The sequence below is a fragment of the Desarmillaria tabescens genome (genome assembly GCF_030435595.1).
Source record: "Desarmillaria tabescens strain CCBAS 213 chromosome Unknown EV420scaffold_184, whole genome shotgun sequence".
Lineage (NCBI taxonomy): Eukaryota > Fungi > Basidiomycota > Agaricomycetes > Agaricales > Physalacriaceae > Desarmillaria > Desarmillaria tabescens.
Window position 1 is genome coordinate 25,117 of NW_026848483.1, and position 15,302 is coordinate 40,418.

The 15,302-nt window shown below is 44.8% G+C and overlaps 3 protein-coding genes across 3 annotated transcripts; all 3 read right to left on the reverse strand.

Moving 5' to 3' along the window:
- Positions 1-5,670: 5,670 nt before the first annotated feature.
- On the reverse strand, positions 5,671-6,384 carry EV420DRAFT_1653939 (uncharacterized protein; the record flags this gene model as incomplete). The annotated part of the gene is made up of 3 exons (XM_060478778.1): positions 5,671-6,058; positions 6,106-6,140; positions 6,193-6,384. The coding sequence occupies 3 exons, from the start codon at positions 6,382-6,384 to the stop codon at positions 5,671-5,673; spliced, it is 615 nt and encodes a 204-aa protein (XP_060321748.1).
- Positions 6,385-7,914: 1,530 nt separating this feature from the next.
- Positions 7,915-8,667, reverse strand: EV420DRAFT_1488603 (uncharacterized protein; the record flags this gene model as incomplete). Its single annotated transcript, XM_060470630.1, has 1 exon — positions 7,915-8,667. One exon carries the CDS (start codon positions 8,665-8,667, stop codon positions 7,915-7,917), a length of 753 nt encoding a protein of 250 aa, XP_060321749.1.
- A 5,272-nt stretch (positions 8,668-13,939) lies between these two features.
- On the reverse strand, positions 13,940-14,873 carry EV420DRAFT_1682824 (uncharacterized protein; the record flags this gene model as incomplete). Its single annotated transcript, XM_060479238.1, has 4 exons — positions 14,673-14,873; positions 14,519-14,623; positions 14,283-14,463; positions 13,940-14,221 (listed from the first exon to the last, which is right to left on the reverse strand). The coding sequence occupies exons 1-4, from the start codon at positions 14,772-14,774 to the stop codon at positions 13,941-13,943; spliced, it is 669 nt and encodes a 222-aa protein (XP_060321750.1). The 5' UTR covers positions 14,775-14,873.
- Between the last annotated feature and the right edge of the window lie 429 nt (positions 14,874-15,302).

Genomic DNA, 15,302 nt, shown 5'->3' on the forward strand with positions numbered 1-15,302 from the left:
CAAGAATATTGGTGGCCAAAGCTCAAAAACGATGTAGAACGATATGTAAAGGGCTGCAAAGCCTGCCAACGCACCAAGACAAGCACTCAACGTTGAAGAGCACCCCTACATCCACATGCCGTACCCTCCTGACCATGGGAGCATATCACGGTTGATATGATAGGGGAACTACCCGATTCCAATGGGTACAACGCCATCCTCATGATTGTGGATCGCTTCTCTAAAGAAGTAATCCCGATCCCATGCTCCACCGAGTTGACCTCGGCAGGGTGGGCCAAAATACTCAGAGATCACGTATGGGCCAAACACGGCATGCCCCAAAAGGTGATCTCTGACCGAGGACCTCAGTTCGTATCCAAATTCATGAAGGAACTATACGAGATGCTACAGATACAAGGAAATCCATCCACGGCTTACCACCCCCAAACTGATGGACAGACCAAATGAGCGAATCAAGAGATTGAAAAATACCTCTGAATATTTATCAATCACAGACAGAACGATTGGAGCGAATGGTTGCCCCTCACAGCCTTCCAGCACAATAACCGGAAACATTCCGCAACCGGGTATTCTCCCTTTGAAATCAATCACGGACAAAAGCCACATTTATCCCCGATAGCAATCAAAGAAGGAACAAATCCAGCTGCCAGGGAATTCGTAGCGAACATCCAAAAGATACATGAACAAATGACAAGGGCACTGGAAAAAGCAGCGGAAGTCATGAAGCGACAATATGACAAACATCAGCAAACAATGATAGAGTATCAACCAGGGGACAAAGTCTGGTTGGACTCCACAAACCTACACCTTCCTCGACCAATGAAGAAATTAGGGGACAAGCGTGTCGGACTGTTCAAAGTGATATCCAAACATGGCGCCTCCACATACAAATTGCGCCTTCCGTCCACGTGGAAAATCCACGACCGCTTCAATGAAAATATCCTCACTCCATATCATCCCCCAGAGTTCCCAATCCAAGTACAGCCCACAGCTCCACCGCCGGATCTCATAGACGGACAAGAACAGTACGAAGTAGAAGAAATAGTGGACCGAAGAGAAAGAGCCCGAGGGAGAGGAAGAAGACGAAGCACCGGAATCGAATACCTCGTAAAATGGAAAGGATATCCGAGAGAGGAAAATTCCTGGGTAGACGAGCAAGACTTGGACAACGCCAGGGATGCCATCAAAGACTTTGAACAAGTCTCGTTCATCACTCGTCCACCCGCAGACTGGTGGGAGGAAAGTGACGAATCCAACTCCTGGTCAGAAACAGAGTCGGTAACCGAATCCGAAGTCGACCACCCCTTGGTACAGGCAATACAAGAATACCTGGAAAAACCAAACGCACCCTTGCTTGTAGGAGCTCATCTCCCAAAACCAAACTATGTTGCAGTCGGGACGACTGCCTTAACAGGGGGGTAATATTACGATTTCGCGCTTTATCTTATCTTATTGGCTCTCTCGTAATCTTGCTATGCTAATTCTCCAGACTTGATCGCATTCCACCATGAGGGTTCAGTACGTTTACCGCACCGTTGCAGACACTTGTAGTATATTTAGCACAACCCAAACTGTATTTAAGTAGCTCGACTGCAGGTCTTAAACCTCAGTCTCGAACTAAAGTTTATTCACCTGATAACTTAGTCTGAACTCACTCTCGCTCAACTAAGTGATAGCTCCCTGCACTCAAACCTGCGAGCAACATAAAGCGCCTGACCGAAGTGTGAGTCACGCTTAGTTGTTTGATCTTGTTTGTGTAATCAGTCGCTAACAGACATGAAGCAAATGACTAAGGTGAAAAATAGGGGTGAATTTGTGACATTACCCCCTCCCTAAGACTCAGTCATCCCAACTGAGCCGGTGTCAGATTTGCCATCCCAAGATGAGTAGGAGTCATCTGAGAATGAACTTTCATTCTTGGCATCCATTAAGAGAGCTCCTAGACATTGCTTGTATTCCAATACGAGCTCCTTAGCGTTGGCTAGCTGACTTCAAGGTACCCATGTTGCTTCTTCGATAGGATAACCTTTCCATTTGACAAGGTATTCGGTGACATGGACTCGTCACTTGCCTCACCTGATGGCAGTTTTGGTAGTCTGAGGGGTGACTAGTCAAATTCTCCCATCTTGTCCAAAGAGGACTTTATAGGGGAGTATCCCATTGAACTATGTTCCTGATTGTTTAGAGCGTAAGCTGCTATGGGCAGCCAGTCACTCCAATCATATTGTCCAAAATTGATGAAGTTTCGCAGGTACTTTTTAAGTTCCTGGTTAACTTGTTTGGTCTGACCATCCATCTGTAGGTGGTAAGCAGTGGATGGATTCCCTTGAATATTCGTCAGGGCATATAATTCTCTGATGAATATGTCCTCTTCCTTCTGATGAGTGGATACTGCTAAAGGAAAGGATACTGTTTGCTTTAAAACAGGTTTGTATTGGGTCTGCTACCCCCCCATCTGGGTTTGGCTTCGTCTCTAGCACCCCCTGTACTGCCTGCCTCATACTTAATGTCCTGTTGGCTATTAGCAGCAACCTTGCACACAGCATGGTCTCCTTCAGAGATGGGAATATGGGGAGGAAGAGGTGGTATTTGTACGGCGCTGATCTGCGCTTCGTACTCGTTCGCCAGTTCTTCCATGTTGGCCATGTTTTCCCTGAGGACCCATGAGTTTTTCTTCATTGGAATATCCTCTCCACTTGACCAGATATTCAGTGACTTCTCAGCAGTTCTGTCCTTGCCCGATTTTGAGGGTTGTTTGGATATTGAGGGTCGAGGAGACACTGGATGTGGTTTTTTTTGCACAAAGGATGGTTCGAATATGCATCAATGCTGATGAGACCAGCCCAATATCATCATCTACTATTCTGGGCATGGCCTTGCTGCTGGGACTCATTTTAAAGGTATCTTCTGAGACATCTTCCAAAATTGTTGAGTTTTTCATTGAGAGTTGATGCCCATTTTTTCAGTGTGTCTCATCATGAAGGTCTTCTCAGATAAGTTGTCTTCCCATATTCTCCTCTTTCTTTATTGCGATGGTGATGAATACATCCCTCATGGAATAATAGGGAATTTTGATTCCTGCTTCTGGCACCACTGGTGCCTTTATTAGAGTCCACTTCCAGTTGGATCTTTCTTTCATCATTTTTGGATGGCAAGCACAATGAGTACAGAGCTTGTTTTGCTTTAATAGGTGGTCCAAATGGATCTTAACATCTCCTTCTGCGATTAAGCTTTTGGGTACGTTCTCCATTGGAAAATGGTGTTACCACAAAGTTATCAAACTTCAGGTTCCTTCTTAGGGTTATTCTTATTCAAGGCAATTATTATGATCAATAATTCCTTGTTTTTTGTTCATAACAGCCTATATCTCATTGTATCTGCTTCTGGATACTCTGTCGAGGTATAGTCATGATTTCAGGGTGTTGGTGATCTGCGAGCGCCTTGCTGATCAGTACACATGGACTGTTCTCAGTCATCAATCTTTTAATGAGGTAGTTCTCAATTGTTGCCTGTCAATCTGTCTTTTCATGAACAGACTGTCAGTTGTCTTGGGTCTGTCTGGGGTAAGGTACGTTTGGACAGTATCCCTTCCACTCAGACCCCTTTTGGAGGGTCCTTCTAGTCATAGATCACAGTGAGGGTTCCTGCAGGTGAGTTGTCTTTCCCCTAGCTTTTATAAGTGATGGGTTTAAGACCTTGTTCCTACGCTTCGACAAGTTTCTTCATCTTGGTGAAATTGATTAGAACTCTCCTCCTGTTGTTTGGTTGTGTGGCTTCCATAGCCTCGCATCTCCCAGCAAAAGGGATTGGCAGTACCTATGCATCTAGGGTCCAATAACTCTGGTTTGGTGAAAAGGTGGTAAACTTGGTTTATTCAGTAATTCACTGAATTTTTATCAAGGCTTTATCTCAGGAGGTCCCAATATAGAGTCCCTTTAAACTCTAGGATCTTTGAGATAGTGGTGTCACCCCATCAGATAGTTATTATGACAAATAACTCCTGACAGTTGATTTCAGGCATAACAATCTAGGTCTTGTGGCATCCTTGTATGCCCTGTTCAGACGTGATTGAATATTATATCAATTTTTAAAGGTTTTTCTTCCTTTCCTGTGACTTTTCAATGGCAAGAGGGATTTATTGCCTTTTTAGACTGGTATTGACATTGGGTATCTGTTCCGCAACATGATCCCAATGCTTTTGTGGGGGTGATTTGTTAAAGTTTTCCTTGGTGAACACATCTATGAAATCTTGATAGATTTCTAGCATGATTTCTTTAAAGGTTTTCTCCTTTAGGGTTGGCATGGTCTTGAGTTTTGGTAACTTGATGAGTGGATACTACTGAAGGAAAGGACACTGTTTGCTTTAAAACAGTTTTGCATTGGGTCTACTATGCCCCTTCTGCATTCGGCTTTGTCCCTAGCACTGCCTGCACTGATTGTCTCACCCTCTTGGGGCTGTTGACTTTCAGCGACCTTGCATGCAGTGTGGTTTCCTTCAGAGGTGAAAATGTTCGAGGGAGATGGTGGCACTCATATGGCATCGATCTGTGCTTGTTTACTAATTCCTTCATATGGTTTTCCCTAAGAACCTAGGAGTTTTCCTCTACTGGGTTTCCTTGCCACTTGATCAAGTATTGGACTAGTCAGATCCTTATCTGGTGACTGGAAGGGAACCTTTTTAACAATTGCTAGGGTGATGGTTTTGGTGTCTCAGTCAATTTCTCTTTTCAGATCATCCTTTGTGTGCTGCAAGTCGTGAATAGAGACATACTTTGTTATGGAAGTCCTCCTTTTCAGTCACAGATGTGGCTCAGATGATGATCTTTGAGAAATTTTGTTTGGTAAACTTATTGGTCCTTTACCCATGGTCGATTGCACTTCCGGTGCACCTGTTATCAACTGGTGCTCAGAGAGAACACTTGGCTAGAGTGTCATATGCCTCTAGCTGGATGGAAATGGTGATATTACGACCCCTTTCTTCGAATGTACTGGAGTGGTCAGGCTGGGTCAGACACCTGTTTTCTGTCAGTGTCCTGAGTATTGTGGTAAATGCCCCACCGAATTCCACAGTCTTCTAATATTGATTGATAGCTGGGAAAACCCCTTCATCGTTTATCTGCAACTTGTAATATGTCAGTGAGGGAAGCATTGGATGTTGAGCATGTGCAGCACATTCCTGATTGCTGGTCCACAGCAGCAGCATGAAAGCTTTTGTTCATGTTACCACTATGGCAGCAATCTTCAATGAATGTGATGTTTTTTGCCCCTTCATGTGGTATATCAGTTGTAGAAGAAAGTTGAGTCCTCGGTCGTTGATGTTGGGTATCCACCTTTGTAGATGGGCCTTGGCAGCCTCAGGTTGTAGGTGCATGGCCTGCCAAACCCATCTAATCATGTAAGGCTCCAGATATCAATGGTCCGAGGGATACTTCACTGATGAGTACTTGAGGTTTCCCTCATTTGGCACTGGGGTCTTCTCCCTGTCACCATTCACTGTAGGTCTTGTGGCCCTTTGTGCTTCTACAGGTACTGGGTTTCCTGCCTGTTCACCTTGGCTACTAAGGTCTTTTCCACTCAGGGATGGCCCGCACAGTCCAGATTTTTTAGAGTTCCATAAACTCTGTTCCTTAGAGGAGTGATTGTTAGTAAAGGAGAGCCTCTCTCCCCTGTTCAGCCCTCTTGATCCTTGTGGGCGATTGAGTGACTTTGGTTGCAGCTCTTGATTGAGGAGTCATTGTGTCTCAAGGCATCAGTGATTTCCACTCTAAGTGGAATAAATGCCAAAGGTGGGAGTCGTAAGGGGGTCAGTTTCTCCATCTCTCCCTGGCTCCTGTCTTGTCCATCCTTGGAGATCTCCCCTACCTTGGTCAGAGATCCTGCCATTTGGTGAAGCGGCTTTCCCGAGTCGCTCATCGGACTCATGTCCCACCGCTCGTCTTCACCCGGGGGTATATAGACCCGAAGGGAGCCCCTCTGCCCCTCTTCAGTTGTTTGAGGAGCATCTGACAAGGTTACCTCCAAACCTTTGGGCTCTATTACGCTGAGGTTCTCGTTAGATCTTGCCAACCTTTGAGTTGGCTTTCCAGGATTTTTGGATGAGCCTACTCTGATCCTGCACAGAGCATCTTGGCTCTACTGGGCTATGCCCTTGGGGTTCAGTGCTTGAAGAGCGGTGGAAATCCCCTCCTACACCATCTCTGCTGGCTTTGCACCAGCTTTCCCAAGAGTTGGGGCCTTGTTCACCCATCTTCTTGTGTTGTCAGCACCACCACCAAGCAGCATGTCCTGACTTGTGGGGTTCTGTGCTGATTTGATGGCGGGAAAATCCCTCATACCCTGTTGCTCCTGACAAATTGCCTTCAAAATTCTATGGCCATAGGTCATGATGAAGGTTCCTTCAGGTGAGTTGCCTTCTCCCTGGCCTTTTACAGATGATGGGTTCAAGACATTGCTCCTATGCTTTGATGGGTCCCTTCATCTTGGTGAACTAGGTCCTAGTTGAGTTTTGTCATGAGGGATCATCCAGTGTGCCTCGTCATGAAGATTCAATGGGTGAGTCGTCTCTTTTTGTCATTATGGTAGACGACATTGAGTTGTTGCTCCCACACTTCATTAGCTTCTTTACTTGGGCAGGCTTACCAGATTTCTTTTGTTATCTATGGGGTTCCAACTTGCATGGATGGGTTTCTTCTTCCAGGGCCCATGGTCTGTTGGTCGTGGCCCAGATAAATGATCGGTCAGTTCCATACTGTAGTAGGTTCCTAGGATCTTCTGGCCTTCTTGGCCATTCACTATTCTCGATGCACAGCGTGTTGATACTGGCATCTGGGTTCTCAAATGTTTCTGGTCGTGGGTCATGATGAAGGTTCCTATGGGTGAGTTGTCTTCCTCTGGCTTTTTATGAGCAATGGGTCCAAGACATTGCTCCTATGCTTTGATGGGTCCCTTCATCTTGGTGAATTGGGTCATAGTCATCAGGCCATTTGATCAACCAGTGTCCAGTTTAGATGTCAAGGATTCGTCCAATGCATCATCGCCTGGAGTCTCTATCCTCCATCATGAGGAGTCATCCAGTGTGCTTATGATTTCAGCACGTTGCCTGGAGTTCTTCCATCCTTGTGATGGGTTTTTAAAGGTTTTCCTTCCTTCCCCGTCTTCTTGGAACAAAAGGGATTTATTGTCCATACAAATTTCTACATAAATAATTTCAACGTGATAATTCATAAGTAGGGCTTTACCGAAAGAAGTTTAAGTCCTAGTATACAAGAGCATATCGCCTAGTCCTTTGTCAACTTTTTCTTCTTCATGATAATAGTGGATGAGGTTTCTTGTTCTACTTTTTCAAGCAGAACACCATTTGGATCTGTCAAACGGGCATCTGTTGTCCTGTCTGGCATGTCTCAGGAATCCACAGCGAAGGCATCATCCTTCTGTGAACTCCACTTGCTGTCATTGTGCCAAGGGGTTCTTCTTGGTCCTGATCCTCCATTTTCATTTGTCCTTTGGGCACTCATTGTTCTTCGCGATGTGGTTTGGTAGTCCACATCAGAAGCACCATCCCTCTTATTTGAGATGGTCAATGTCCATTGCTCTATCTGCCCCCTGGGAGCAGGACACACCTCTGTGTTTCGAGAGAGAGGGAACCCTCCTTCCCAACTTGGGATCTAGGGACGTAGTCCAAAACACCTCAGATGGTAGGTGTGGTTTGGTCCAGCCCCTCCCCAACTTTTTGGTATTGAATATGTCTTCAGTGCTGAAATTCAGCACCAAAGACATGAAGGGTCTCAGAGTCATTGTTGATGGCTTCACTGTCTCCTTCTTCCTCCAGGACTGTTTGGTATTCTTCCTCAATGAAGATAGGAGTTGAAAGCGAGTCCCATAATTCTTCGCCAACTGCCGAGGGGACAGGGGCAGTCAGCCAGGGGGAATCCCATCTGTCTCCAGCCTTCGAGTGCCAGGTGTTATCAATGGTTGAACTGGAGACCATAGGGGGTAAGTCCCAGGATCCCTCCTCAGGGGTGATCCAGTAATCCATTGGAAAGAGTGATCCTCAATCCAGTATCCTTTTTTCCTCGGCCACTCCTCTTTCTCTCCTGATCCATTTGTGGATTCAATGAGCGATTTGGAGAGTGATTTGATGTATCCAGAGACAGAGGTGAGCAGATCTTCTTGGGGAGGTTTCGGATTCAGGCCAGAGGACTTCTGTCCCATCGGTAGAGTCGGTACTCCAACTGGAGATATCTCCCTCGTGGTATGAGTTTTGCGAGGGAATGTCTGACTCAGTGTGGACTTCCCATACCTCTCTTGGAGTGGTTTTGGAAGAGTCCTCAGCGAGAGGTATAGGTCTGGTGCCTCCCAATAGGTCTCAGGATTCATCTCCTTGATGTCCTCCTGTGTCAGTTCTTCTGATTGTGGCTGGTCCACCTCCTTGATTGGATCTCCAAGTAGGGAGGAAAGGGTCGTTGGCCCCTTTGGAGGTGGTTCTTCTCCACTCTGTTCTATCAGCGGCATTTCTGTCATACTGTTCAAGAGTTCATACATTGATGAGTTGGTTGTACTCGTTAGTGTAGAACTGGTGGACATTGAAGGTGAGGAGGATATTAGGATCATCCCAGGACCCTTGGAGATCTTCCCAGTATTCGACTGTGAACTGGAGGTTTCTGGCATATTGGGTCAGGGTGTTATGTCCTAACTCATCAGATCAGGTTTGGAGGTTGTCTCTGGCATTGGGGCTGGCTGGGGTTGATCCATTTTGCGGTCGTGGATAGGATCAAGTGGTGCAGTGTAAGGGATGTCTTCCCAGGGATAGAAGGGTTTTCAGAATATGAAGGCAGCTGGTAGTAGGGTTTGTTGAGTTCATACAGTCACCATCATGTCACATGATGAAAGTATAAAATGTTTCTTGTAGGGGTGAACGTTCAAAAGTTGTTTGTATGGCCACAAAGCTTCCTTCTTGAATGTTCCAGCTACTGCAGTTGTCTGTTAATCAAAACAACAAGAGCAGAGGGGATAGGGCCCATTACTCGCCCACTGAAGAGGGTTGGTACCCTTGGAGTAGGGTGTGGGTGTGTTGCCAATGTGACAGTCAGCAAAGATGAGGGATTCATGGTTCCTACAGTCACTGTCATTCTACAATGATGAGGGTAGTAAGACAAGCTTCGGCTAAATGTCAAGCACCAACTTGACTTCTGCAAGGTCGAGCCTTAGTTCACTCACTTGCACTTCAGTGAGATGAAACAAAGGTAGCAATGCAGATATCTTGTTGATAGTTGGGACTTAGATAGTCATGGAGCTTGGAGTCACTAAAGTTGGGAGTGTATAACCTTAGCCAAAGCTGGGGTTTGTCTCACAGCTGAGGCCTACTTAAATACAAGTTCAGTGTGCTAATAATTACTATGCTACAATAAGTCCAGGCTGACAAAGTAGTGTTATCTGTCCAATGGTTATGCACCAATGAGTGTAGTATCCAATGGTGAGCAGTCAGCAAGACTAGCCAGGTTCTGGACATGCGGTGCCCTTGTGGACAGAACCCTGCCTAAGAGAAAAGGCCTTAGCTAGTCTGCCACGAACCAGGGATCAACTGATGGAGAAGCGACTGTTGGTGATCGGAACAAAGATGCTATGATGGAAGCATGATGATGATGCAATAGTGTCAGCAAGCAGGTTACGAATGAACTGGGTAAGAGTGATGATGAGAGAGTGATGACGACTGAGAAAAGATGACATGAAGCAAATGACTAAGGCAAAAAATAGAGGTGAATTCATGACAAGAAGAGACTTGGATGGAGCACCAGCAGATATGTCATCAGTATGCATCCAGGCCATCAAGAGTATGCTGTAGTATATGGTCTGCCAGTTCAGTAATCTTGGCACAGGCAGTAGAAACCAATATGGCAAAGGTGTATAAAAGAGCCGGTATTTTTTCAAGGACAAATAGGAGCTTGTTGGAATTTGCTGAGATTGGATCTGCATGACAAATTAAGTTACAAAATAAACTGGCACACTTGATGATGCTGAAACACTCTACTTCTACTGTATAAATACATGGTCCAGTTCTTGTCACAAGACTTGAGGAAAGTTGGTGTTGGGATTTGCAACTTCAAGCTCATACTAGAAGATTCCCAAAGCATCAGCTTACTCATTTTGTCATGATACTTAGATATATTTAGTACTTTAGGTAGAATATTCTAGATACTTTGTGTAGTATATAAGAAGCTCATTAGGAGCTCTGGTAGCTAACAATTAGGTATTATTCCTACTGCAAGCCTCCCACTGCAATACTGCCAACAGGTTATAGGCCCCGAGTTCCAGTAGAAGTCTCATCTTCCACACACATTCTCTTTTGGACCACCTGAGCCGGCTTTCTAGCCACACATTGTTGCGACTGCAGCCTATTTACATGTGTAATTTTGCAATCTAACGTGTTTTACATGCATACTGAGATATAGTGAGCAAGCGGACTAAAACTATGCATCGACACTAATGCTACGTGGTACAATGATATGGAATATAACTTATGGCATAAGAAGCAACGGGATTCTAAACAAGACTTAGTCACAGCACTGTACCTGATGGGCATGCATGATGAGAAGGCCAAACCCTATACCCAATGCCTTAGGCTCTAACTTACAAGCACACTTGTGGGAGCTAGATAAAACCTTGAAGATTGCAGTGACACTGAGAATACTTAGCACGCTCGCTAACTGTGATGTGTCATACCTGAAAATCCAGGGAAATCCTTAAGCGAGATGACAGATATCACCAGCACAAACTTGGGCAATGGGCTTCAGCTGAAGTCCATGAGCCCATGTCCCATTGCTCTGAGTCCCATTGTTAGAAGACTCACTTGTTGCCATGTCTATGAGAAGCCTCTGTGAATCCAAGAAAGAAGTCCTGAACGACATATGCCAGGACTGATAGTTCTGTGCACCTAGACCTGTCAGTTGCTAGAGAACAAGCCCACAGGTGTCGGGAGAGCACCTCTTGGCATGTGTTTAGTGAGCTCACTATAGAAATGAGACTAAAACTGGGAAGTCTGACCTGGATGCTCAGTAAGGTGGCAGTGGCAATGTGCTATGCATGTAGGAGTCTGGATACTGCACAACATTTGTAATTCTAATTCTCCTGTAGTATAAGTAGGCTGGTTACAGTAGGTAAAAGCCAAGTTTCAAGCCCCCAAGTTCCTGTGCACGTGTTGAAGGTGGTACTGTAACAAAGGATCAGTTTGTGACTTCGAGCTTTGCATAGAATTAGTGAGCTCACTCAGAGAAATACGAGATACCCTTTTGATAAGACTTTTGAGAACATAGTCAGAGTGAATACAAATCAGTGATGCTGTTTCTGTTTGGAGAATGTGTTGAAGTGGAAATCTGAGATCTGTTCTGTTCTATTCTGTTTCAGTCTGTTCCATGTCAGTTCTGTTTGAAGTTCCATTTCTGAATCTGTTTCCGAGCACTTCTGAAGTGTTCTTGAGTCGAGATAACCTGCTGGAGTTAGTTGGAGAACCCCTACATACAGTTGTGTAGTGAGCAGGCTAAGTCAGTGCTTGCCTGTGGTGTTCTTTTAGTGAGCTCACTATTGTTTCAATGTGTATCATTTCTGTTTCTGTCAGGATCAGTGTCTCTTGTGTATTTTAACTTGAATCTGCCTTGAAGGTTGCATCGTGCCAGTGAATGACCTTCCTGTAAAAGTTTCTAGACTTAGGAATTCCTTAGAGAAAGCTTAGCTTTGTTAAGAGCATCAAGAATAAGAGAAACTCTGCGAGATATTGGAGTATAGTTAGATTGCATTAGAAATAATCGCCCCCCCTAGAACTTATGAGGGTGATTGTAGTTTGTGTAGTTGTGTGAGTGTGTGTGTGAGTGTTTGAGGTTCGCCTTTTAGCCCACTCACTATTCCACAGGTGCCCACAGCCAGCCTCTTCAATGTCAATCACCATCAGTCCTCTTTAGGCAGGTGTAATTAAAAGTCCTCTCTAGGCCACTGTAATTCCTCTCTAGGTTGGTGCATGAAGTCCTTTCTAGGCTATCGTAATTCCTCTTTAGGTAGATGAAGTTATTAAAAGTCATTTCTACACCACTGTAAATTGTCTCTACATAGGTGAAATTGTTGTATTAGTCGCTGTAAACCCTTTCTAGGTTAGCACCCCATTCCTGAAGTCTTTTTTAGGCACCGTATACTCACCTTTTCAGGCACATTACATACTCATTACATACCACTTTGATATCTCCAGTTATGGAAGACCAGAGTAGCAACTGATTTGATCTCCTGAATGAGGAGAATTACTTCACATGGAAGTACCGCATGGAAATGCACTTGATTCAGAAGGATTTGTGGGAAATAGTTTCAGGTACAGAACCCTATCCCACAAGTGGACCATGAACACAGACTGTCTGGAACAAGTGCACGAGGCTTGCTGCTGCCAAGATCATTCTGCATGTGTCTGATTCTGTGTTACTGCTAACTCAGAAGACCATGGACCCTGCCCGAATGTGGCAAATTCTGAAGGAATATTATGAATCCTCAGGATGGGCCAATCGTATGACCATTCTTCATAGATTTGTGTCTCTCAGAATGGAAGAGAGAGCATCTATGCAGGAGCATATAAATAATTTCAATAAACTTGACCAGTCTCTCAAGGACATTGGAATCACACTGGTAGACATGCTTAGGATGACTATCCTATTGGCATCCTTACCCCCAAGCTACAAGAATATTGTTACTGCCATCAAATCATACATCGAGGCCAATACTGATCCTAGTGATCTGATATGAGGGCCAGACTTTGATTATGTCACTCACTGATTGCTAAATGAAGAGCACCACTGGAAACTCAATTCACCAGAATTTGAAATGGCATTAGCCACATGATCAATCAAGGGCTGACCTCCTGATCCAGCCAATATCATATGCTACAGCTGTGGGCAGAAAGGCCACTACAGAAACAAGTGCCCGAATATTGCTCAAGGGGGAGAAGATACAACCAGAGCAAATATAGTTGATGAAGATGATGATGAAGATTATGCATTTTAGGAACTTGAAGTTGAAGGGGAGTGTTGGGATTTGCAACTTCAAGCTCATACTAGAAGATTCCCAAAGCATCGGCTTACTCATTTTGTCACGATACTTAGATATATTTAGTACTTTAGGTAGAATATTCTAGATACTTTGTGTAGTATATAAGGAGCTCATTAGGAGCTCTGGTAGCTAACAATTAGGTATTATTCCTACTGCAAGCCTCCCACTGCAATACTGCCAACAGTTGGGCAATGATTTGATTTATAAAGAGCTCAAGACCTTTCAATCTCCTGAGCCCTGAATTTGAGGTTGATTTAAGGATCGACACTGTAAATGCACTAGAAGAAAGGGCTCATATTCTGTATGATGTCTTAGGAAACCCCGTCAATAAAAAATTAAACCCATGTTTGTCGAATGTGCCCATCAAGGGTATTATAATTAAACTCCAAAGCAATTACAAAATATTAGAGACAGACCAAGTACAGCAACCCGAAGGGACAAATATGTATTGGACACAAAGCAGAAGATTTAACAATATATTTGTATAGGAAAGGATAACCAATAGATTCCCAACAGAAGGATTGGAAAATACAACACAGAAGAGGATAAAAAGATATGACGCGTCCAAAACCAACAATCTCTATAGTACTGGCAGAATGTGAAATTTAGGACATCGGAGCTTCTATCCTGAGGATATTGCAATAGCAACTAGCGAAGAGAAGAGCCGAGTAGGAAAAGGAAAGTAAAGGTGCGTGCAATGCATAGGTAGAATGTGGATCTTGCGCCTGATAATTACAGTGTCGACATAGTCAATATAAAAATTAAAAAATAGGGAGGGGACAAGATATGAGCATGCAGAAGAGTGGGGTGATGAAAACAAGCACATACAAGGGTGTGAATACTGTCGTGGGCACAAACTAAACCTAGGCATCAGATGTCAGATGGTAAACTAGATTCGAATAATCCTGGTATTCGAAACTTGTCGCGTCTCCGCCTGGCTGACCAGCATAGGAGTTGTTCGTGAAAGAATCCGGATGTTGAGTGAAATAACCATATGGGTTATATGCTTGGGCCTCAGCGATATCAGGTTGGATGCTGGATGAAGGAGAGGAAATGTAGGTGGAAGTAAAGAGAATGTTCTCCACATTGCCGGGAGAGCTGAATGCATAGAGGAAACCAGGGGATAAAGTAGACATTGACGTGACTGGCATAAGGCTCACGTCATGAGAACGGATGGCAGTGTCAGAATCAGCAGCTGAAAAGACCAGTGTTCGGAGCGAATGAACCATTGGGGTCGTGGGAATGGAGGGTCAAGTTGGAATAAGGGATATCGCTGTCCTGGAAATAATTCAAAATGTTCCATGGCTCTACAGAACGGTACGAGTTGTTCGCAGCGACGTGGTCGAAAAGCTGAGCTTCACAGGTGCAACGTTGTGCTAGAGGTGTCTATCGTGTAGGCTGCATAAGTTCAAGCTGCGGTGCAGAGTGTCTAGCAGCATACCTTTTGTACATAGGCAACACATTGAGTTGGGGGATGATGATGGACAACCATCGAAACGTAGTCGACATGCACGTGAATACCGTGCCCACAACTAATGCAGACGGACTGGGAGAACATATGTAGGTGAATACGGGTGAAGCAGGTGTGAGCCTACCTGATCCACCAGGGTCGACGTGAACCATGGACACTGACAGTGTTGGATGTTGTCAGCGACCTGGGTGCACTGTCCTCGAGACGGTAGGAAGGCTGAAGACATTGGAGGAGCGCTGTTGTCGAGAGAGAGATGTGAGAATGGGATGGCAGTTGGAGTTCATATCGGCACATTTTAATGGTCCAGATAGCTGTGGAGGATAATTCGGAAACTATATCGCATTGATCTGATGAATCGGGCAGAAGCATACTTAGCCGAGGAAATCCATATACAGTAACAAGGCCGTCCCCGAGGCACGAGAAAATAGTGACCCCTACGGACCCATTGGACACATCAACGGCGATTCCTTCTATGGGTAGCCGGGACAGTGCTTACATTATAAAACGTTTCCCATAGTGATCATTCGCTGACTTACACGCAAGTCTAAGAAACCTCTTGGGACTCGGAGTGCTCGGTATTTTTCTCGAAAAGTATGCGGGGAAGGAACCGATGTTGGTGTCGATGTTAGCCTGCCAAGCTTCTCAAAACTGACTTCAATGTCACACGTCACATGTTATGTATCTGAGCCATGCGCAACCACTGCCAGTGCTAGTCTCGGGGCAGGCAGTGGCCGCAAGGCATACATAACTTGCT